The sequence below is a fragment of the Callionymus lyra genome, chromosome 2, assembly GCF_982586985.1.
Source record: "Callionymus lyra chromosome 2, fCalLyr1.hap1.1, whole genome shotgun sequence".
Lineage (NCBI taxonomy): Eukaryota > Metazoa > Chordata > Actinopteri > Syngnathiformes > Callionymidae > Callionymus > Callionymus lyra.
The window spans coordinates 1016883-1044859 of NC_141819.1; the positions used below are offsets into that span (position 1 = coordinate 1016883).

Genomic DNA, 27977 nt, shown 5'->3' on the forward strand with positions numbered 1-27977 from the left:
ACGACACGAGTGTGAGCAGATCAGAGAGAGACCGCGTCACACGGAGAAGCTCCTCTTCCTCCTCTTCCTCCTCCTCAGCTCTGCGGCAGGATGCAAGGATTCTCGGGCCTGCTGTCGCTGCTCCTGGCCGGCCTGGCCTCCTCCTCCTCCTCCTCCTCCTCCTCCTCCTCCTCCTCCTCCTCCTCCTCCTCCTCCTCCTCCTCCTCCTCCTCCTCCTCCTCCTCCTCCTCCTCCTCCTCCTCAGACCTCCTGGACAACCAGCTGGGCGACATCAACTACTGCAAGCAACAATGTCAGCTCAGCATCAGGACCAAGGTTCCCGCCAGAGTGAGTCTCGCGTCATCGGTTCGTAGGAACAAAAACTGCGTCGAGCTCGCGGCTGTCAATCATCATGGGTGTGTGTGTGTGTGTGTGTGTGTGTGTGTGTTGTTGTTGTTGCGGCGCTGCCTCCATGTTGTTCGTCCTGCCGCAGCCCCCCCCCTCTCACCCCCCCTCCCTCACCTGTGCAGGTGTGTGACGTGTTTACTGTCGAATTAAAGGATTATTATCCAAACATGTCGACGATCAGCGACAACAGAGCAGTTTCTACTTCTGTCAGCAGAGGTCGCTGTTTCGTTGAGTGTAAATCACACGTTTATCTTATTCTGTGTCGAACCTTCACCAGTGAACATGTAACCATGACAACATAAGTTCGCATCATGTCATTAATTCGATCTCGTTGATGTGTTTGTGTCGTTTTGTGTCATCAGCCACTGACGTGTGTATTTGTGGAAACTGCTGTAAATAAGTTTCTATCTCGTCTGTAAAATGACTTGAATGTCACAGAAGATGGTTTGACTTCAGCGAGTTTGTTGTTAAAATACAACTTATGGTGTCGAAGCGTCACTGAGATGTTTGTGTCATCTTGAACATCTCGTGTCATCTTGAACATCTCGTGTAATCTTGAACATCTTGAACATCTCGTGTAATCTTGAACATCTCGTGTCATCTTGAACATCTCGTGTAATCTTGAACATCTCGTGTAATCTTGAACATCTCGTGTCATCTTGAACATCTCGTGTCATCTTGAACATCTTGAACATCTCGTGTAATCTTGAACATCTCGTGTCATCTTGAACATCTTGAACATCTCGTGTAATCTTGAACATCTCGTGTCATCTTGAACATCTCGTGTAATCTTGAACATCTCGTGTCATCTTGAACATCTCGTGTAATCTTGAACATCTCATGTCATCTTGAACATCTCGTGTAATCTTGAACATCTCGTGTCATCTTGAACATCTCGTGTAATCTTGAACATCTCGTGTAATCTTGAACATCTTGAACATCTTGAACATCTTGAACATCTTGAACATCTCGTGTAATCTTGAACATCTCGTGTCATCTTGAACATCTTGAACATCTTGAACATCTTGAACATCTCGTGTAATCTTGAACATCTCGTGTCATCTTGAACATCTCGTGTCATCTTGAACATCTCGTGTCATCTTGAACATCTCGTGTCATCTTGAACATCTCGTATAATCTTGAACATCTTGAACATCTTGAACATCTTGAACATCTCGTGTAATCTTGAACATCTCGTGTCATCTTGAACATCTCGTGTCATCTTGAACATCTCGTGTCATCTTGAACATCTCGTGTCATCTTGAACATCTCGTGTCATCTTGAACATCTCGTGTAATCTTGAACATCTCGTGTCATCTTGAACATCTCGTGTCATCTTGAACATCTCGTGTAATCTTGAACATCTCGTGTCATCTTGAACATCTCGTGTCATCTTGAACATCTTGAACATCTTGAACATCTTGAACATCTTGAACATCTCGTGTCATCTTGAACATCTTGAACATCTCGTGTCATCTTGAACATCTTGAACATCTTGAACATCTTGAACATCTCGTGTCATCTTGAACATCTTGAACATCTCGTGTCATCTTGAACATCTTGAACATCTTGAACATCTTGAACATCTTGAACATCTTGATAATCTCGTGTAATCTTGAACATCTCGTGTCATCTTGAACATCTCGTGTAATCTTGAACATCTCGTGTCATCTTGAACATCTCGTGTAATCTTGAACATCTCGTGTAATCTTGAACATCTTGAACATCTTGAACATCTTGAACATCTTGAACATCTTGAACATCTCGTGTAATCTTGAACATCTCGTGTCATCTTGAACATCTTGAACATCTCGTGTAATCTTGAACATCTCCTGTAATCTTGAACATCTCGTGTCATCTTGAACATCTTGAACATCTCGTGTAATCTTGAACATCTCGTGTCATCTTGAACATCTTGAACATCTCGTGTAATCTTGAACATCTCGTGTAATCTTGAACATCTTGAACATCTTGAACATCTTGAACATCTTGTGTAATCTTGAACATCTTGAACATCTCGTGTAATCTTGAACATCTCGTGTAATCTTGAACATCTCGTGTAATCTTGAACATCTTGAACATCTCGTGTAATCTTGAACATCTCGTGTCATCTTGAACATCTTGAACATCTTGAACATCTTGAACATCTCGTGTCATCTTGAACATCTTGAACATCTCGTGTCATCTTGAACATCTTGAACATCTTGAACATCTCGTGTCATCTTGAACATCTTGAATATCTTGAACATCTTGAACATCTTGAACATCTCGTGTCATCTTGAACATCTTGAACATCTTGAACATCTCGTGTCATCTTGAACATCTTGAACATCTTGTTTAATCTTGAACATCTTGAACATCTTGAACATCTTGAACATCTCGTATCATCTTGAACATCTTGAACATCTTGTATCATCTTGAACATCTTGAACATCTTGAACATCTTGTTTAACCTTAAACATCTTAAACGTCTTGTTTAATCTTGAACATCTTGTTTAATCTTGAACATCTTGAACATCTTGTTTAATCTTGAACATCTTGAACATCTTGTTTAACCTTAAACATCTTGTTTAATCTTGAACATCTTGTTTAATCTTGAACTTCTTGAACATCTTGTTTAATCTTGAACAGCTTGAACATCTTGTTTAATCTTGAACATCTTGTTTAATCTTAAACATCTTGAACATCTTGTTTAATCTTGAACAGCTTGAACATCTTGTTTAACCTTAAACATCTTGTTTAATCTTGAACATCTTGTTTAATCTTGAACATCTTGTTTAATCTTGAACATCTTGAACATCTTGTTTAACCTTAAACATCTTGTTTAATCTTAAACATCTTGTTTAATCTTAAACATCTTGTTTAATCTTGAACATCTTGTTTAATCTTGAACATCTTTAACATATTGAACATCTTGAACATCTTGTTTAACCTTAAACATCTTGTTTAATCTTAAACATCTTGTTTAACCTTAAACATCTTGTTTAATCTTAAACATCTTGTTTAATCTTGAACATTTTGTTTAATCTTGAACATCTTTAACATATTGAACATCTTGTTTAACCTTAAACATCTTGAACATCTTGAACATCTTGAACATCTTGTTTAATCTTAAACATCTTAAACATCTTGTTTAATCTTAAACATCTTAAACATCTTGTTTAATCTTGAACATCTTGTTTAATCTTGAACATCTTGTTTAATCTTGAACATCTTGAACATCTTGTTTAATCTTGAACATCTTGAACATCTTGTTTAATCTTAAACATCTTGAACATCTTGTTTAATCTTGAACATCTTGAACATCTTGTTTAATCTTAAACATCTTGAACATCTTGTTTAATCTTGAACATCTTGAACATCTGGTTTAATCTTAAACATCTTGAACATCTTGTTTAATCTTGAACATCTTGAACATCTTGTTTAATCTTAAACATCTTGAACATCTTGTTTAACCTTAAACATCTTGTTTAATCTTGAACATCTTGAACATCTTGTTTAATCTTGAACATCTTGTTTATTCTTGAACATCTTGAACATCTTGTTTAATCTTGAACATCTTGTTTAACCCCTACTGTCTCTGAGCCCATCTCCTCCTCTTGGTCATCCTTCACTGCTGTATCTTTGGGTGATATTTCAGCACTAGTGAACAAGATGAAACCCTCCTCTTGCTCAGATGACGTCCTTCCTTGTAGGCTTTTTATCAAAGTATTTGATGTAATTGGCCCCTGGGTTACCAATATGGTGAACCTCTCCCTTTCCACAGGGGTTTTTCCCAATGCATTTAAACATGCCATTGTGGAGCCTCTGCTCAAAAAACCAGGCTTAGACCCAACTGACCTCAGTAATTTCAGGCCTATTTCTAAGCTCCCTTTCTTGTCCAAGATCTTGGAGAAGGTGGTGTCCGAGCAGCTGTCTTTGTTCCTGGATCAGAGCGACATCCATGAGAAGTTTCAGTCTGGCTTCCGTAAACATCACTCTACGGAGACAGCTTTATTGAAAGTGTCCAGTGACATCATGATGTCGGCTGACTCTGGTAAATTCACTGTTCTGGTTCTCTTGGATCTGTCCTCAGCCTTTGACACAGTTGATCACCAGATCCTGCTGAGAAGACTAAGGGATGAAGTGGGACTGTCTGGGTCTGTGTTAGAATGGTTCTCATCTTACCTTTCTGGGCGCAGTTTTAGTGTATCTGCCAATCAAATGAGGTCTGAATCGGCAGATCTGTTGTGTGGAGTCCCTCAAGGTTCTGTTCTGGGTCCTTTATTGTTTTTGCTGTACTTGATGCCCCTCGGTAAAATCATTCAGAGATTTCCAGATGTTTCTTATCACATTTTTGCTGATGACATCCAGCTCTGCTGCTCTTTTGATCCAACTGAGCCCCAGAGGCTGAACTTAGTCAATTGTTTGCTAGAAATCAAACAATGAGTGAAAACACTTTACAGCTTAATGTGGACAAAACTGAAACTCTGGTGATTGCTCCTGATGATAAGATTCCAGGGTTGAGTCAGTACTTGGGTGACTTAGGTCAGTCTGTCAAACTGAGCCTGAGAAACCTGGGTGTTGTATTTGATAAAGACATGTCTCTTGTTCAACTCTGTAGAAAACTGACCAGAAACTGTTTCTTTCAACTGAGAAAAATCTCTAAACTTAGGAAAATGTTGTCGGAACATGATCTGGATCTTATAATCCATGCGTTTGTTTCTTCTCGTCTGGACTATTGTAACAGTTTGTTTTCATGTCTTAACAAGAAGGATCGTCTCGTCTGCAGTTGATTCAGAACTCTGAGCCGCTCTAGTAGAAGAACTCACATTTCTCCTTCAAACTCTTCACTGGCTTCCAGTTTCTTTCAGGATCAACTTTAAAATTCTGGTTCTTACTTTCAGATCTATTCATGGTCAGGCTCCTCCTTACATCACTGATCTGATCCAGCCTTACACCCCAGCTCGGTCTCTGAGGTCTGTGGATCAGAATCTACTGATGGTTCCACGCACACGGCTCAGGACCAGAGGAGAGAAATCTTTTCAGGCTGTTGCTCCTAAGCTTTGGAACAATCTTCCTCTCTCTTTGCGCTTGATGGAGTCTACTGACTCCTTTAAGAAACATCTTAAGACGTTTCTATTTGTTCAGGCTTTTCCTTGAATTTCTCGAACTCCTGTGTTGTTCTCAGTATTATCTTGATCTTTGAAGTATGTACTGTTTTGAGTATTGTTTTGATTGTTAAAGCGCTTTGTGACCCTGGCCTCGAAAAGCGCTATATAAATAAATATTACTTACTTACTTACTTACTTTAATCTTGAACATCTTGAACATCTTGTTTAATCTTAAACATCTTGAACATCTTGTTTAACCTTAAACATCTTGTTTAATCTTGAACATCTTGTTTAATCTTAAACATCTTGAACATCTTATATAATCTTGAGAGTTGTTCTTGCAAAGTGATTCAAACACAGGAATTCACTTCTTTTGAGTCTCAGATGATCTTGGTTCTACAAGACCTTTCTATTGTGTGTCAATCTACCGTCCGCCTGGTCCTTCAGTGTTCTTGAAAGACTTTAGTGACTTCTTATCTTCCATTATTCAGATGGAATCTGTTCTTATTCTTGGAGACTTTAATCTTCATGTTGATGACGTCACATCTTGTTCTGCTAAAGAACTTTGAACTTTAACAGAAGCCTTTAATTTTGAGCAACATGTTTCTGAACCCACTCATCAAAAAGGCCACATTTTAGACTTAGTTTTTACTCTTGGCCTGAACATTTCTAATGTATCTGTACATGATGTCCATCTGATCATTCAATAGTCATTGTGATCATAGTGATAGTGATCATAGTGATAGTGATCATTCATTCGTGTCTCCTGCTCCTCAAATCACGCCTGTCTTCTGTGAAGCTGACAGCAATGATTGTTGAGGTTTTTCATTGACAAAATTAAATTGATCAAAGAGAAAATCTCTCCCTCTTTGTTTGGAACCCCTACTGTCTCTGAGCCCCTCTCCTCCTCTTGGTCCTCCTTCACTGCTGTATCTTCGGGGGATATTTCAGCACTTGTGAACAAGATGAAACCCTCCTCTTGCTCAGATGACATCCTTCCTTGTAGGCTTTTTATCAAAGTATTTGATGTAATTGACCCCTGAGTTACCAATATGGTGAACCTCTCCCTTTCCACAGGGGTTTTAACAATGCATTTAAACATACCATTGTGGAGCCTCTGCTCAAAAAACCAGGCTTAGACCCGACTGACCTCAGTAATTTCAGGTCTATTTCTAAGCTCCCTTTCTTGTCCAAGATCTTGGAGAAGGTTGTGTCTGAGCAGCTGTTCCTGGATCAGAGTGACATCCATGAGAAGTTTCAGTCTGCAGAACACTGCAGAAAACTGACCAGAAACTGTTTCCTTCAACTGAGAAAAATCTCTAAACTTAGGAAAATGTTGTCACAACATGATCTGGATCTTATAATCCATGTGTTTGTTTCTTCTCGTCTGGACTATAAACAGTTTGTTTTCATGTCTTAACAAGAAGGATCTTCTCGCCTGCAGTTGATTCAAAACTCTGCAGCCAGAATTCTAACCCGCTCTAGTAGAAGAACTCACATTTCTCCTTAAAACTCTTCACTGGCTTCCAGTTTCTTTCAGGATCAACTTTAAAATTCTGGTCAGACCTTCATGATCTGATCCAGACTTACACCCCAGCTCGGGCTCTGAGGTCTGTGGATCAGAATCTACTGATGGTTCCTGAACTTCCGGACCAGAGGAGAGAAATCCTTCCAGACTGTTGCTCCTAAGCTTTTGGAACCATCTCTGTGTTTGATGATCTACTGACTCCTTCAAGAAACATCTGTGTTTGATGATCTACTGACTCCTTCAAGAAACATGTGTGTTTGATGATCTACTGACTCCTTCAAGAAACATCTGTGTTTGATGATCTACTGACTCCTTCAAGAAACATGTGTGTTTGATGATCTACTGACTCCTTCAAGAAACATCTGTGTTTGATGATCTACTGACTCCTTCAAGAAACATCTGTGTTTGATGATCTACTGACTCCTTCAAGAAACATCTGTGTTTGATGATCTACTGACTCCTTCAAGAAACATCTTAAGACACTTTTATTTGTTCAGGATTTTCTGGAACTCCTACTGTGTTCTCAGTTTTATCTTGATTTTTAAAGTATATACTTTATTGAATATTGTTTTGATTGTTTAAACACTTTGTGACCCTGGTCTGGAAAAGCGCTTTACAAATAAAAATGACTTACTTACTACATGTTGAACGTCTTGACTCTCATGAGGGTTCACACGTGTGTTGTGTTTGTCCAGGACTCTGTCATGAACGCCTGTCACCGCGGCTGTCGTCTCTACTCCATCTGTCAGTTCGTCAACGGGAACGCCGGCTTCAACACCAGCAGAGACGAGTGTCAGGGAGGTGAGTAGAAGTACATGTTGATGTACATGTTGATGTACATGTTGATGTACATGTTGATGTACATGTTGATGTACATGTCCAAGTACATGTTGATGTACATGTTGATGTACATGTTGATGTACATGTCGATGTACATGTTGATGTACATGTCCAAGTACATGTTGATGTACATGTTGATGTACATGTTGATGTACATGTCGATGTACATGTTGATATACATGTTGATGTACATGTTGATGTACATGTTGATGTACATGTTGATATACATGTTGATGTACATGTTGATGTACATGTTGATGTACATGTTGATATACATGTTGATGTACATGTTGATGTACATGTTGATGTACATGTCCAAGTACATGTTGATGTACATGTCAATGTACATGTCGATGTACATGTTGATATACATGTTGATGTACATGTTGATGTACATGTTGATGTACATTTCCAAGTACATGTTGATGTACATGTTGATGTACATGTTGATGTACATGTTGATGTATATGTCCAAGTACATGTTGATGTACATGTTGATGTACATGTTGATGTACATGTCGATGTACATGTTGATATACATGTTGATGTACATGTTGATGTACATGTTGATGTACATGTTGATATACATGTTGATGTACATGTTGATGTACATGTTGATGTACATGTTGATGTACATGTTGATGTACATGTCCAAGTACATGTTGATGTACATGTCAATGTACATGTCGATGTACATGTTGATATACATGTTGATGTACATGTTGATGTACATGTTGATGTACATTTCCAAGTACATGTTGATGTACATGTTGATGTACATGTTGATGTACATTTCCAAGTACATGTTGATGTACATGTTGATGTACATGTTGATGTACATGTTGATGTCCGTGTTGATGTACATGTTGATGTACATGTTGATGTCCGTGTTGATGTACATGTTGATGTCCGTGTTGATGTACATGTTGATGTACATGTTGATGTACATTTCCAAGTACATGTTGATGTACATGTTGATGTACATGTTGATGTCCGTGTTGATGTACATGTTGATGTCCGTGTTGATGTACATGTTGATGTACATGTTGATGTCCGTGTTGATGTACATGTTGATGTACATGTTGATGTCCGTGTTGATGTACATGTTGATGTACATGTTGATGTACATGTTGATGTACATGTCCAAGTACATGTCCAAGTACATGTGGATGTACATGTTGATGTACATGTCCAAGTACATGTCCAAGTACATGTCCAAGTACATGTGGATGTCAGGTCCACATACAAACGAACATACAAACTCCCAGTGGGAATGGAACCTGCAACCTTCTGAACTAGTTCAATCAAATAATGATATAAGAGAAAGTGTGTCTTCACCACTGTGTCGTGTCCCAGCGTGCCAGGAGGCGTACGTGAAGCTGCTGGAGCAGCAGGCGTGCATCAGCGGCTGTGCCAGTCAACCCTCGGAGCCCGACATCCTGAGGAAGAAGGTGAGAAGAAGCAGCTACTGCTGCGACCTTCAAGCTGACCTCTGACCTCTGACCAGCTCAAGGCCATGACCCTGCGCCCGAAGCCGCCCTCCGTGATGGAGGCCGTGTCCGGCTGGTGCAACGACATCGTCAGCTCGGCCCAGAGCTTCATCTCCTCCACCTGGACCTTCTACCTGCAGGCGGACGACGGCAAAGTGGTGGTTTTTCAGGTGAGTTCTTTGATTGACAGGCGCTCAGAGGCGACGTCACTGAGTCGAACCGACACGGACGGATGATTGACGCGTCATCAGAGTGACAGGTCCATGATCCACCTTTTAAATCTGCCTCAGTAAAGTAAAGACGAGAGTTTCGAACTCCAGCCAGCAGGTGGCAGCGTGTTTATGATGATATTGTTAAAAACATGTCAAGAATCAACTTCTATCATGTTCTCATGTCAATTAGTTAGTTTATAGAAGTTTGTTCATTTTAATGTAGCGACTTCATCTTGTGAAGATAAAAACGTCTTGTGTTGGTCACATGTCTAGATGGTCACATGACTGGATGGTCACATGACTAGATGGTCACATGTCTAGATGGTCACATGACTGGATGGTCACATGTCTAGATGGTCACATGACTGGATGGTCACATGACTAGATGGTCACATGTCTAGATGGTCACATGACTGGATGGTCACATGTCTAGATGGTCACATGACTAGATGGTCACATGTCTAGATGGTCACATGACTGGATGGTCACATGACTGGATGGTCACATGACTAGATGGTCACATGACTGGATGGTCACATGACTGGATGGTAACATGACTAGATGGTGACATGACTGGATGGTGACATGACTAGATGGTCACATGACTGGATGGTAACACGACTAGATGGTCACATGACTGGATGGTGACATGACTGGATGGTAACATGACTAGATGGTCACATGACTGGATGGTGACATGACTAGATGGTGACATGACTGGATGGTAACATAACTGGATGGTAACACGACTAGATGGTCACATGACTGGATGGTGACATGACTAGATGGTCACATGACTGGATGGTGACATGACTAGATGGTGACATGACTAGATGGTCACATGACTGGATGGTAACACGACTAGATGGTCACATGACTGGATGGTGACATGACTGGATGGTGACATGACTAGATGGTCACATGACTGGATGGTAACACGACTAGATGGTCACATGACTGGATGGTGACATGACTGGATGGTGACATGACTAGATGGTCACATGACTGGATGGTAACACGACTAGATGGTCACATGACTGGATGGTGACATGACTGGATGGTAACATAACTAGATGGTCACATGACTGGATGGTAACATGACTGGATGGTAACATGACTAGATGGTCACATGACTGGATGGTAACATGACTAGATGGTCACATGACTGGATGGTGACATGACTGGATGGTAACATGACTGGATGGTCACATGACTGGATGGTGACATGACTGGATGGTCACATGACTGGATGGTCACATAACTGGATGGTAACATGACTAGATGGTCACATGACTGGATGGTGACATGACTGGATGGTAACATGACTAGATGGTCACATGACTGGATGGTGACATGACTGGATGGTAACATGACTAGATGGTCACATAACTGGATGGTAACATGACTAGATGGTAACATGACTAGATGGTCACATGACTGGATGGTCACATGACTGGATGGTGACATGACTGGATGGTAACATGACTAGATGGTGACATGACTGGATGGTAACATAACTGGATGGTAACATGACTAGATGGTAACATGACTAGATGGTCACATGACTGGATGGTAACATGACTAGATGGTCACATGACTAGATGGTCACATGACTGGATGGTAACATGACTAGATGGTCACATGACTGGATGGTGACATGACTGGATGGTGACATGACTAGATGGTGACATGACTGGATGGTAACATAACTGGATGGTAACATGACTAGATGGTAACATGACTAGATGGTCACATGACTGGATGGTAACATGACTAGATGGTCACATGACTAGATGGTCACATGACTGGATGGTAACATGACTAGATGGTCACATGACTGGATGGTAACATGACTAGATGGTCACATGACTAGATGGTCACATGACTGGATGGTAACATGACTAGATGGTCACATGACTGGATGGTCACATAACTGGATGGTAACATGACTAGATGGTCACATGACTAGATGGTAACATGACTAGATGGTCACATGACTAGATGGTCAGATGACTGGATGGTAACATGACTAGATGGTCACATGACTGGATGGTCACATAACTGGATGGTAACATGACTAGATGGTAACATGACTAGATGGTTACATGACTGGATGGTAACATGACTAGATGGTCACATGACTGGATGGTGACATGACTGGATGGTGACATGACTAGATGGTGACATGACTGGATGGTAACATAACTGGATGGTAACATGACTAGATGGTAACATGACTAGATGGTCACATGACTGGATGGTAACATGACTAGATGGTCACATGACTGGATGGTCACATGACTGGATGGTGACATGACTGGATGGTAACATGACTGGATGGTGACATGACTGGATGGTCACATGACTGGATGGTGACATGACTGGATGGTCACATGACTGGATGGTCACATAACTGGATGGTAACATGACTAGATGGTCACATGACTGGATGGTGACATGACTGGATGGTAACATGACTAGATGGTCACATGACTGGATGGTGACATGGCTGGATGGTAACATGACTGGATGGTCACATGACTGGATGGTGACATGACTGGATGGTAACATGACTGGATGGTAACATGACTAGATGGTCACATGACTGGATGGTGACTGACTGGATGGTAACATGACTAGATGGTCACATGACTGGATGGTGACATGACTGGATGGTAACATGACTGGATGGTCACATGACTGGATGGTGACATGACTGGATGGTAACATGACTGGATGGTAACATGACTAGATGGTCACATGACTGGATGGTGACTGACTGGATGGTAACATGACTAGATGGTCACATGACTGGATGGTGACATGACTGGATGGTCACATGACTAGATGGTCACATGACTGGATGGTAACATGACTAGATGGTCACATAACTGGATGGTAACATGACTAGATGGTGACTGACTGGATGGTAACATGACTAGATGGTCACATGACTGGATGGTGACATGACTAGATGGTGACTGACTGGATGGTCACATGACTAGATGGTCACATGACTGGATGGTGACATGACTAGATGGTCACATGACTGGATGGTGACATGACTGGATGGTAACATGACTAGATGGTGACTGACTGGATGGTCACATGACTAGATGGTCACATGACTGGATGGTGACATGACTAGATGGTCACATGACTGGATGGTAACATGACTAGATGGTCACATGACTGGATGGTGACATGACTGGATGGTAACATGACTAGATGGTCACATGACTGGATGGTGACATGACTGGATGGTCACATGACTAGATGGTCACATGACTGGATGGTGACATGACTGGATGGTAACATGACTAGATGGTGACATGACTGGATGGTAACATGACTAGATGGTCACATAACTGGATGGTCACATGACTAGATGGTGACATGACTGGATGGTCACATAACTGGATGGTAACATGACTAGATGGTGACATGACTGGATGGTAACATGACTAGATGGTCACATAACTGGATGGTAACATGACTAGGTGGTGACATGACTGGATGGTCACATGACTAGATGGTCACATGACTGGATGGTCACATGACTGGATGGTGACATGACTAGATGGTGACATGACTGGATGGTAACATGACTAGATGGTCACATGACTGGATGGTGACATGACTAGATGGTGACATGACTGGATGGTAACATGACTAGATGGTCACATGACTAGATGGTGACATGATTGGATGGTGACATGACTGGATGGTCACATAACTGGATGGTAACATGACTAGATGGTGACATGACTGGATGGTAACATGACTAGATGGTAACATGACTAGATGGTGACATGACTGGATGGTAACATGACTAGATGGTCACATAACTGGATGGTAACATGACTAGATGGTGACATGACTGGATGGTCACATGACTAGATGGTCACATGACTGGATGGTCACATGACTGGATGGTGACATGACTAGATGGTGACATGACTGGATGGTAACATGACTAGATGGTGACATAACTGGATGGTAACATGACTAGATGGTCACATAACTGGATGGTAACATGACTAGATGGTGACATGACTGGATGGTCACATGACTAGATGGTCACATGACTGGATGGTCACATGACTGGATGGTGACATGACTAGATGGTGACATGACTGGATGGTAACATGACTAGATGGTCACATGACTGGATGGTGACATGACTGGATGGTAACATGACTAGATGGTCACATGACTGGATGGTGACATGACTGGATGGTAACATGACTGGATGGTCACATGACTGGATGGTGACATGACTGGATGGTAACATGACTAGATGGTGACATGACTGGATGGTAACATGACTAGATGGTCACATAACTGGATGGTAACATGACTAGATGGTCACATGACTGGATGGTGACATGACTAGATGGTGACATGACTGGATGGTAACATGACTAGATGGTCACATGACTGGATGGTGACATGACTGGATGGTAACATGACTAGATGGTCACATGACTGGATGGTGACATGACTGGATGGTAACATGACTGGATGGTCACATGACTGGATGGTGACATGACTGGATGGTAACATGACTGGATGGTAACATGACTAGATGGTGACATGACTGGATGGTAACATGACTAGATGGTCACATAACTGGATGGTAACATGACTGGATGGTCACATGACTGGATGGTGACATGACTGGATGGTAACATGACTGGATGGTAACATGACTAGATGGTGACATGACTGGATGGTAACATGACTGGATGGTCACATGACTGGATGGTGACATGACTGGATGGTAACATGACTGGATGGTAACATGACTAGATGGTGACATGACTGGATGGTAACATGACTAGATGGTCACATGACTGGATGGTGACATGACTGGATGGTAACATGACTGGATGGTAACATGACTAGATGGTGACATGACTGGATGGTAACATGACTAGATGGTCACATAACTGGATGGTAACATGACTAGATGGTCACATGACTGGATGGTAACATGACTAGATGGTCACATAACTGGATGGTAACATGACTGGATGGTCACATAACTGGATGGTAACATGACTAGATGGTCACATGACTGGATGGTAACATGACTAGATGGTCACATAACTGGATGGTAACATGACTAGATGGTCACATGACTGGATGGTAACATGACTAGATGGTCACATGACTAGATGGTAACATGACTGGATGGTAACATGACTAGATGGTGACATGACTAGATGGTCACATGACTGGATGGTAACATGACTAGATGGTCACATAACTGGATGGTAACATGACTAGATGGTCACATGACTGGATGGTAACATGACTAGATGGTCACATGACTGGATGGTAACATGACTAGATGGTCACATGACTGGATGGTAACATGACTAGATGGTCACATGACTGGATGGTAACATGACTAGATGGTCACATGACTGGATGGTAACATGACTTGGTGGTCACTTGACTGGATGGTGACATGACTAGATGGTCACATGACTGGATGGTGACATGACTGGATGGTAACATGACTAGATGGTCACATGACTGGATGGTGACATGACTGGATGGTAACATGACTAGATGGTCACATGACTGGATGGTAACATGACTAGATGGTCACATGACTGGATGGTGACATGACTGGATGGTAACATGACTAGATGGTCACATGACTGGATGGTGACATGACTGGATGGTAACATGACTAGATGGTCACATAACTGGATGGTAACATGACTAGATGGTCACATGACTGGATGGTAACATGACTAAGTGGTGACATGACTGGATGGTGACATGACTAGATGGTCACATGACTGGATGGTGACATGACTGGATGGTAACATGACTGGATGGTAACATGATTGGATGGTCACATGACTAGATGGTAACATGACTGGATGGTCACATGACTGGATGGTAACATGAGTAGATGGTCACATGACTGGATGGTAACATGACTGGATGGTCACATGACTGGATGGTCACATGACTGGATGGTAACATGACTGGATGGTCACATGACTGGATGGTAACATGACTAGATGGTCACATGACTGGATGGTAACATGACTGGATGGTCACATGACTGGATGGTAACATGACTGGATGGTAACATGACTGGATGGTAACATGACTGGATGGTAACATGACTAGATGGTCACATGACTAGATGGTAACATGACTGGATGGTCACATGACTGGATGGTAACATGACTGGATGGTAACATGACTGGATGGTCACATGACTGGATGGTAACATGACTGGATGGTAACATGACTAGATGGTCACATGACTAGATGGTAACATGACTGGATGGTCACATGACTGGATGGTAACATGACTGGATGGTAACATGACTGGATGGTCACGTGACTGGATGGTAACATGACTGGATGGTAACATGACTGGATGGTAACATGACTGGATGCTAACATGACTGGATGGTAACATGACTGGATGGTCACATGACTGGATGGTCACATGACTGGATGGTAACATGACTGGATGGTAACATGACTGGATGGTAACATGACTGGATGGTAACATGACTGGATGGTAACATGACTGGATGGTCACATGACTGGATGGTAACATGACTGGATGGTAACATGACTGGATGGTAACATGACTGGATGGTCACATGACTGGATGGTAACATGACTGGATGGTCACGTGACTGGATGGTAACATGACTGGATGGTAACATGACTGGATGGTAACATGACTGGATGGTAACATGACTGGATGGTCACATGACTGGATGGTAACATGACTGGATGGTAACATGACTGGATGGTCACATGACTGGATGGTAACATGACTGGATGGTCACATGACTAGATGGTCACATGACTGGATGGTCACATGACTGGATGGTCACATGACTGGATGGTAACATGACTGGATGGTAACATGACTGGATGGTCACATGACTGGATGGTAACATGACTGGATGGTAACATGACTGGATGGTAACATGACTGGATGGTCACATGACTAGATGGTCACATGACTGGATGGTAACATGACTGGATGGTAACATGACTGGATGGTAACATGACTGGATGGTCACATGACTAGATGGTCACATGACTGGATGGTAACATGACTGGATGGTAACATGACTGGATGGTAACATGACTAGATGGTAACATGACTAGATGGTCACATGACTGGATGGTAACATGACTGGATGGTAACATGACTGGATGGTAACATGACTAGATGGTAACATGACTAGATGGTCACATGACTGGATGGTAACATGACTGGATGGTAACATGACTGGATGGTAACATGACTGGATGGTAACATGACTGGATGGTAACATGACTGGATGGTCACATGACTAGATGGTCACATGACTGGATGGTAACATGACTGGATGGTAACATGACTGGATGGTAACATGACTGGATGGTAACATGACTGGATGGTCACATGACTAGATGGTCACATGACTGGATGGTAACATGACTGGATGGTAACATGACTGGATGGTAACATGACTAGATGGTAACATGACTAGATGGTAACATGACTGGATGGTAACATGACTGGATGGTAACATGACTGGATGGTCACATGACTAGATGGTCACATGACTGGATGGTAACATGACTGGATGGTAACATGACTGGATGGTAACATGACTGGATGGTCACATGACTAGATGGTCACATGACTGGATGGTAACATGACTGGATGGTAACATGACTGGATGGTAACATGACTGGATGGTCACATGACTAGATGGTCACATGACTGGATGGTAACATGACTGGATGGTAACATGACTGGATGGTAACATGACTGGATGGTCACATGACTGGATGGTAACATGACTAGATGGTAACATGACTGGATGGTAATATGACTAGATGGTCACATGACTGGATGGTCACATGACTGGATGGTCACATGACTGGATGGTAACATGACTGGATGGTGACATGACTGGATGGTGACATGACTGGATGGTAACATGACTGGATGGTCACATGACTGGATGGTAACATGACTGGATGGTGACATGACTGGATGGTAACATGACTGGATGGTGACATGACTGGATGGTCACATGACTGGATGGTAACATGACTGGATGGTAACATGACTAGATGGTAACATGACTGGATGGTAACATGACTGGATGGTAACATGACTGGATGGTCACATGACTAGATGGTCACATGACTGGATGGTAACATGACTGGATGGTAACATGACTGGATGGTAACATGACTGGATGGTCACATGACTAGATGGTCACATGACTGGATGGTCACATGACTGGATGGTTACAAGTGTGTGTTTGTGTTCCAGAGCCAGCCAGAGGTGGATTATTCTCTGCCTGAGCTTCAGGCGCCTCGATCTAATGTCGACAAACCCTGGACGCAGGTGCACTCGCACACACAGAGACCTCACGGTGAGACACCCCTGTGACACACACCTGAGAAACACCTGTGACACACACCTGAGACACACACCTGTGACACACACCTGTGACACACACCTGTGACACACACCTGAGACACACACCTGTGACACACACCTGTGACACACACCTGTGACACACACCTGAGAAACACCTGTGACACACACCTGAGAAACACCTGTGACACACACCTGAGAAACACCTGTGACACACACCTGACACACACCTGAGACACATCTGAGATACAACTGTGACACACACCTGAGAAACACCTGTGACACACACCTGACACACACCTGAGACACACCTGAGATACACCTGTGACACACACCTGAGAAACACCTGTGACACACACCTGTGACACACACCTGACACACACCTGAGACACACCTGTGACACACACCTGAGAAACACCTGTGACACACACCTGTGATACACCTGTGACACACACCTGACACACACCTGAGACACATCTGTGACACACACCTTAGAAACACCTGTGACACACACCTGTGACACACACCTGAGAAACACCTGTGACACACACCTGTGACACACACCTTCAACTCTGTATCGTCGGTCCAGGTGAGAAGTCGTCGTCCAAGGCTGGAAACAAAGTCAAACATCCTGTCGATCACGCCGACGACCCGACAGCCGAGCACGACTTCCTGGGCTGCATGTCCAGGTGAGACTCACCTTAAAACTCCCATGATGCACGGCAACAGTTCTTCTGACCTGAAGGATCAAATTATTATGATCGAACATTTACTCATGAATATAACACAATATGAGACATTTGACCCACAACACCCACACAGGTAAAAACACAGACACACAAACACAGGTAAACACACAGGTAAACACACAGACGTGTCAAGTGTGTGTGTTGCAGGCGCTCTGGTCTTCCTCGCTGGATCTTGGCTGCTTGTCTCTTCCTGTCCATCATGGTCATGCTGTGGCTGAGCTGTGCTAGTCTGGTCACTGCACCTGAACAACACATCAAGAACCAGGTACACACTCTAGTAACACACACCTGTCACTGCACCTGAACAACACATCAAGAACCAGGTACACACTCTAGTAACACACACACCTGTCACTGCACCTGAACAACACATCAAGAACCAGGTACACACTCTAGTAACACACACCTGTCACTGCACCTGAACAACACATCAAGAACCAGGTACACACTCTAGTAACACACACCTGTCACTGCACCTGAACAACACATCAAGAACCAGGTACACACTCTAGTAACACACACACCTGTCACTGCACCTGAACAACACATCAAGAACCAGGTACACACTCTAGTAACACACACCTGTCACTGCACCTGAACAACACATCAAGAACCAGGTACACACTCTAGTAACACACACCTGTCACTGCACCTGAACAACACATCAAGAACCAGGTACACACTCTAGTAACACACACACCTGTCACTGCACCTGAACAACACATCAAGAACCAGGTACACACTCTAGTAACACACACCTGTCACTGCACCTGAACAACACATCAAGAACCAGGTACACACTCTAGTAACACACACCTGTCACTGCACCTGAACAACACATCAAGAACCAGGTACACACTCTAGTAACACACACCTGTCACTGCACCTGAACAACACATCAAGAACCAGGTACACACTCTAGTAACACACACACCTGTCACTGCACCTGAACAACACATCAAGAACCAGGTACACACTCTAGTAACACACACACCTGTCACTGCACCTGAACAACACATCAAGAACCAGGTACACACTCTAGTAACACACACACCTGTCACTGCACCTGAACAACACATCAAGAACCAGGTACACACTCTAGTAACACACACCTGTCACTGCACCTGAACAACACATCAAGAACCAGGTACACACTCTAGTAACACACACCTGTCACTGCACCTGAACAACACATCAAGAACCAGGTACACACTCTAGTAACACACACCTGTCACTGCACCTGAACAACACATCAAGAACCAGGTACACACTCTAGTAACACACACACCTGTCACTGCACCTGAACAACACATCAAGAACCAGGTACACACTCTAGTAACACACACACCTGTAACTGCACCTGAACAACACATCAAGAACCAGGTACACACTCTAGTAACACACACACCTGTAACTGCACCTGAACAACACATCAAGAACCAGGTACACACTCTAGTAACACACACACCTGTCACTGCACCTGAACAACACATCAAGAACCAGGTACACACTCTAGTAACACACACACCTGTCACTGCACCTGAACAACACATCAAGAACCAGGTACACACTCTAGTAACACACACCTGTCACTGCACCTGAACAACACATCAAGAACCAGGTACACACTCTAGTAACACACACACCTGTAACTGCACCTGAACAACACATCAAGAACCAGGTACACACTCTAGTAACACACACCTGTCACTGCACCTGAACAACACATCAAGAACCAGGTACACACTCTAGTAACACACACACCTGTAACTGCACCTGAACAACACATCAAGAACCAGGTACACACTCTAGTAACACACACACCTGTAACTGCACCTGAACAACACATCAAGAACCAGGTACACACTCTAGTAACACACACACCTGTAACTGCACCTGAACAACACATCAAGAACCAGGTACACACTCTAGTAACACACACCTGTCACTGCACCTGAACAACACATCAATAACCAGGTACACACTCTAGTAACACACACACCTGTCACTGCACCTGAACAACACATCAAGAACCAGGTACACACTCTAGTAACACACACCTGTCACTGCACCTGAACAACACATCAAGAACCAGGTACACACTCTAGTAACACACACACCTGTAACTGCACCTGAACAACACATCAAGAACCAGGTACACACTCTAGTAACACACACACCTGTCACTGCACCTGAACAACACATCAAGAACCAGGTACACACTCTAGTAACACACACACCTGTCACTGCACCTGAACAACACATCAAGAACCAGGTACACACTCTAGTAACACACACACCTGTCACTGCACCTGAACAACACATCAAGAACCAGGTACACACTCTAGTAACACACACCTGTCACTGCACCTGAACAACACATCAAGAACCAGGTACACACTCTAGTAACACACACCTGTCACTGCACCTGAACAACACATCAAGAACCAGGTACACACTCTAGTAACACACACCTGTCACTGCACCTGAACAACACATCAAGAACCAGGTACACACTCTAGTAACACACACCTGTCACTGCACCTGAACAACACATCAAGAACCAGGTACACACTCTAGTAACACACACCTGTCACTGCACCTGAACAACACATCAAGAACCAGGTACACACTCTAGTAACACACACCTGTCACTGCACCTGAACAACACATCAAGAACCAGGTACACACTCTAGTAACACACAACTGTCACTGCACCTGAACAACACATCAAGAACCAGGTACACACTCTAGTAACACACACACCTGTCACTGCACCTGAACAACACATCAAGAACCAGGTACACACTCTAGTAACACACACACCTGTAACTGCACCTGAACAACACATCAAGAACCAGGTACACACTCTAGTAACACACACACCTGTCACTGCACCTGAACAACACATCAAGAACCAGGTACACACTCTAGTAACACACACCTATCACTGCACCTGAACAACACATCAAGAACCAGGTACACACTCTAGTAACACACACACCTGTCACTGCACCTGAACAACACATCAAGAACCAGGTACACACTCTAGTAACACACACCTGTCACTGCACCTGAACAACACATCAAGAACCAGGTACACACTCTAGTAACACACACCTGTCACTGCACCTGAACAACACATCAAGAACCAGGTACACACTCTAGTAACACACACCTGTCACTGCACCTGAACAACACATCAAGAACCAGGTACACACTCTAGTAACACACACCTGTCACTGCACCTGAACAACACATCAAGAACCAGGTACACACTCTAGTAACACACACCTGTCACTGCACCTGAACAACACATCAAGAACCAGGTACACACTCTAGTAACACACACACCTGTCACTGCACCTGAACAACACATCAAGAACCAGGTACACACTCTAGTAACACACACCTGTCACTGCACCTGAACAACACATCAAGAACCAGGTACACACTCTAGTAACACACACACCTGTCACTGCACCTGAACAACACATCAAGAACCAGGTACACACTCTAGTAACACACACACCTGTCACTGCACCTGAACAACACATCAAGAACCAGGTACACACTCTAGTAACACACACACCTGTCACTGCACCTGAACAACACATCAAGAACCAGGTACACACTCTAGTAACATACCTGTCACTGCACCTGAACAACACATCAAGAACCAGGTACACACTCTAGTAACACACACACCTGTCACTGCACCTGAACAACACATCAAGAACCAGGTACACACTCTAGTAACACACACCTGTCACTGCACCTGAACAACACATCAAGAACCAGGTACACACTCTAGTAACACACACCTGTCACTGCACCTGAACAACACATCAAGAACCAGGTACACACTCTAGTAACACACACCTGTCACTGCACCTGAACAACACATCAAGAACCAGGTACACACTCTAGTAACACACACACCTGTCACTGCACCTGAACAACACATCAAGAACCAGGTACACACTCTAGTAACACACACACCTGTCACTGCACCTGAACAACACATCAAGAACCAGGTACACACTCTAGTAACACACACACCTGTCACTGCACCTGAACAACACATCAAGAACCAGGTACACACTCTAGTAACACACACCTGTCACTGCACCTGAACAACACATCAAGAACCAGGTACACACTCTAGTAACACACACACCTGTCACTGCACCTGAACAACACATCAAGAACCAGGTACACACTCTAGTAACACACACACCTGTCACAGCACCTGAACAACACATCAAGAACCAGGTACACACTCTAGTAACACACCTGTCACTGCACCTGAACAACACATCAAGAACCAGGTACACACTCTAGTAACACACACCTGTCACTGCACCTGAACAACACATCAAGAACCAGGTACACACTCTAGTAACACACACACCTGTCACTGCACCTGAACAACACATCAAGAACCAGGTACACACTCTAGTAACACACACACCTGTCACTGCACCTGAACAACACATCAAGAACCAGGTACACACTCTAGTAACACACACCTGTCACTGCACCTGAACAACACATCAAGAACCAGGTACACACTCTAGTAACACACACACCTGTCACTGCACCTGAACAACACATCAAGAACCAGGTACACACTCTAGTAACACACACCTGTCACTGCACCTGAACAACACATCAAGAACCAGGTACACACTCTAGTAACACACACACCTGTCACTGCACCTGAACAACACATCAAGAACCAGGTACACACTCTAGTAACACACACCTGTCACTGCACCTGAACAACACATCAAGAACCAGGTACACACTCTAGTAACACACACACCTGTCACTGCACCTGAACAACACATCAAGAACCAGGTACACACTCTAGTAACACACACCTGTCACTGCACCTGAACAACACATCAAGAACCAGGTACACACTCTAGTAACACACACACCTGTCACTGCACCTGAACAACACATCAAGAACCAGGTACACACTCTAGTAACACACACACCTGTCACTGCACCTGAACAACACATCAAGAACCAGGTACACACTCTAGTAACACACACACCTGTCACTGCACCTGAACAACACATCAAGAACCAGGTACACACTCTAGTAACACACACCTGTCACTGCACCTGAACAACACATCAAGAACCAGGTACACACTCTAGTAACACACACCTGTCACTGCACCTGAACAACACATCAAGAACCAGGTACACACTCTAGTAACACACACACCTGTCACTGCACCTGAACAACACATCAAGAACCAGGTACACACTCTAGTAACACACACCTGTCACTGCACCTGAACAACACATCAAGAACCAGGTACACACTCTAGTAACACACACACCTGTAACTGCACCTGAACAACACATCAAGAACCAGGTACACACTCTAGTAACACACACCTGTCACTGCACCTGAACAACACATCAAGAACCAGGTACACACTCTAGTAACACACACACCTGTAACTGCACCTGAACAACACATCAAGAACCAGGTACACACTCTAGTAACACACACACCTGTAACTGCACCTGAACAACACATCAAGAACCAGGTACACACTCTAGTAACACACACACCTGTAACTGCACCTGAACAACACATCAAGAACCAGGTACACACTCTAGTAACACACACCTGTCACTGCACCTGAACAACACATCAATAACCAGGTACACACTCTAGTAACACACACACCTGTCACTGCACCTGAACAACACATCAAGAACCAGGTACACACTCTAGTAACACACACCTGTCACTGCACCTGAACAACACATCAAGAACCAGGTACACACTCTAGTAACACACACACCTGTAACTGCACCTGAACAACACATCAAGAACCAGGTACACACTCTAGTAACACACACACCTGTCACTGCACCTGAACAACACATCAAGAACCAGGTACACACTCTAGTAACACACACACCTGTCACTGCACCTGAACAACACATCAAGAACCAGGTACACACTCTAGTAACACACACACCTGTCACTGCACCTGAACAACACATCAAGAACCAGGTACACACTCTAGTAACACACACCTGTCACTGCACCTGAACAACACATCAAGAACCAGGTACACACTCTAGTAACACACACCTGTCACTGCACCTGAACAACACATCAAGAACCAGGTACACACTCTAGTAACACACACCTGTCACTGCACCTGAACAACACATCAAGAACCAGGTACACACTCTAGTAACACACACCTGTCACTGCACCTGAACAACACATCAAGAACCAGGTACACACTCTAGTAACACACACCTGTCACTGCACCTGAACAACACATCAAGAACCAGGTACACACTCTAGTAACACACACCTGTCACTGCACCTGAACAACACATCAAGAACCAGGTACACACTCTAGTAACACACAACTGTCACTGCACCTGAACAACACATCAAGAACCAGGTACACACTCTAGTAACACACACACCTGTCACTGCACCTGAACAACACATCAAGAACCAGGTACACACTCTAGTAACACACACACCTGTAACTGCACCTGAACAACACATCAAGAACCAGGTACACACTCTAGTAACACACACACCTGTCACTGCACCTGAACAACACATCAAGAACCAGGTACACACTCTAGTAACACACACCTATCACTGCACCTGAACAACACATCAAGAACCAGGTACACACTCTAGTAACACACACACCTGTCACTGCACCTGAACAACACATCAAGAACCAGGTACACACTCTAGTAACACACACCTGTCACTGCACCTGAACAACACATCAAGAACCAGGTACACACTCTAGTAACACACACCTGTCACTGCACCTGAACAACACATCAAGAACCAGGTACACACTCTAGTAACACACACCTGTCACTGCACCTGAACAACACATCAAGAACCAGGTACACACTCTAGTAACACACACCTGTCACTGCACCTGAACAACACATCAAGAACCAGGTACACACTCTAGTAACACACACCTGTCACTGCACCTGAACAACACATCAAGAACCAGGTACACACTCTAGTAACACACACACCTGTCACTGCACCTGAACAACACATCAAGAACCAGGTACACACTCTAGTAACACACACCTGTCACTGCACCTGAACAACACATCAAGAACCAGGTACACACTCTAGTAACACACACACCTGTCACTGCACCTGAACAACACATCAAGAACCAGGTACACACTCTAGTAACACACACACCTGTCACTGCACCTGAACAACACATCAAGAACCAGGTACACACTCTAGTAACACACACACCTGTCACTGCACCTGAACAACACATCAAGAACCAGGTACACACTCTAGTAACATACCTGTCACTGCACCTGAACAACACATCAAGAACCAGGTACACACTCTAGTAACACACACACCTGTCACTGCACCTGAACAACACATCAAGAACCAGGTACACACTCTAGTAACACACACCTGTCACTGCACCTGAACAACACATCAAGAACCAGGTACACACTCTAGTAACACACACCTGTCACTGCACCTGAACAACACATCAAGAACCAGGTACACACTCTAGTAACACACACACCTGTCACTGCACCTGAACAACACATCAAGAACCAGGTACACACTCTAGGGTCGCATTAAATACTGTGGTTAGGGACCGTCAAGCAAAAAGAAAAGAACAAACAAATAAACAAATAAATAAATAAATTCTTAAATAAACTTTAGTTTAATCTGATTATAAAAAATAAGTCAATTTCATATATTTTTAAATAAAAAAAACACATTCTACCATAAAATATTTTTATTTTAATTAAATATGTCATTTTAAAAGGTGATGAAAAAATCTTTATTTAAAATTAAAAACATTAAAATCATAAGAAAAGAAAACAAACCTCTTTAAAAGTTACGTGTAGAGTTTAACTAGTAATAACATCGTTATGTACGTTTTAAAGTTGCATTATGACGTCACGCACGTGGTCTGGCATCGTTTGTTCGACGACACCTGCTGGTCATGACGCGTCACTACAGAAAAACACATTTATTTATTATGATGATCCAATGACGCAACTTCCTCTTCGAATGGATTTTCTTCAAAATAAAATCAATAATAATGAAAATAAATCAATAATTTAAATTAGAAAAACATAAACAAAAGTTTTCATTTGTCGTTTTTGTGACTTTTGTTCAAGTAGAAGATATTTTATCATATTTAGTTTTATTCGTTCAAACTGGTTTATTGAACTTTGAGCTTTTGTTTTGAAAGGTCGCTCAGCACACGTTGAGCGACCCCTAGAGGTCGCACTCGCTGACCCCTAGAGGTCGCACTCGCTGACCCCGCTGTCGTTTCAGTTGAGCATCAACGGAGACAAAGAGTTCCTGGACACGAGCCCGAAGGTGGAGCCGGCGCACCTGAGCTCCGTGGAGGCGGGGCCTCTGCCCGTGAAGCTGGACCTGAGCAAGACGTGCGTGTAGAAGGCGGCGCCGAGAGTCGTGCACGTTGACCTCTGTAACATTTGCTTCTTCCCCATGATCCTCATGGTTCCTTTGGTTCTTCTGCTGCTCAGACGTTGTGTAGTTATTGTGCGTTTCTTTTCTTGCTTCTCCTGCTGTGACGACACAGTTTGACTTCAGTGCTGTAGACGTATCTTAATCCAGGCCGTAGATAATCTGTGCATGATCTGGCTCGACTACTCTAGACTTGTGACTCCTCTACGACTCACCGCGACAACATCCGAATCATCTGAATCCTCTGAATCCTCTGAATCAACTAGATCATCTAGATCTCCTGGATCATCTAGATCTTCTGATTGTTCTGGATCATCTAGATCTTCTGGAACATCTAGATCTTCTGATTGTTCTAGATCATCTAGAAGTTCTGGATCATCTAGATCTTCTGGAACATCTAGATCTTCTGATTGTTCTGGATCATCTAGAAGTTCTGGAACATCTAGATCTTCTGGACCTCTAGATCTTCTGGATCATCTAGATCTTCTGGACCTCTAGATCTTCTGGATCATCTAGATCTTCTGGAACATCTAGATCTTCTGATTGTTCTGGATCATCTAGAAGTTATGGAACATCTAGATCTTCTGGACCTCTAGATCTTCTGGATCATCTAGATCTTCTGGACCTCTAGATCTCCTGGATCATCTAGATCTTCTGGAACATTAAACGTTTTCACTGCTGAGTTTAAAAACGACAATAAAGTGTTTTCATCCTCTTGGA

General features: G+C 43.3%; 1 protein-coding gene across 1 annotated transcript; it reads left to right on the plus strand.

The window, feature by feature from the left end:
* On the plus strand, positions 1-27977 carry tmem59l (transmembrane protein 59-like). The gene is made up of 8 exons (XM_087781994.1): positions 1-327; positions 7704-7809; positions 9205-9299; positions 9356-9508; positions 17880-17982; positions 18577-18676; positions 18884-19001; positions 27102-27977. The coding sequence occupies exons 1-8, from the start codon at positions 91-93 to the stop codon at positions 27222-27224; spliced, it is 1035 nt and encodes a 344-aa protein (XP_087638120.1). The 5' UTR covers positions 1-90; the 3' UTR covers positions 27225-27977.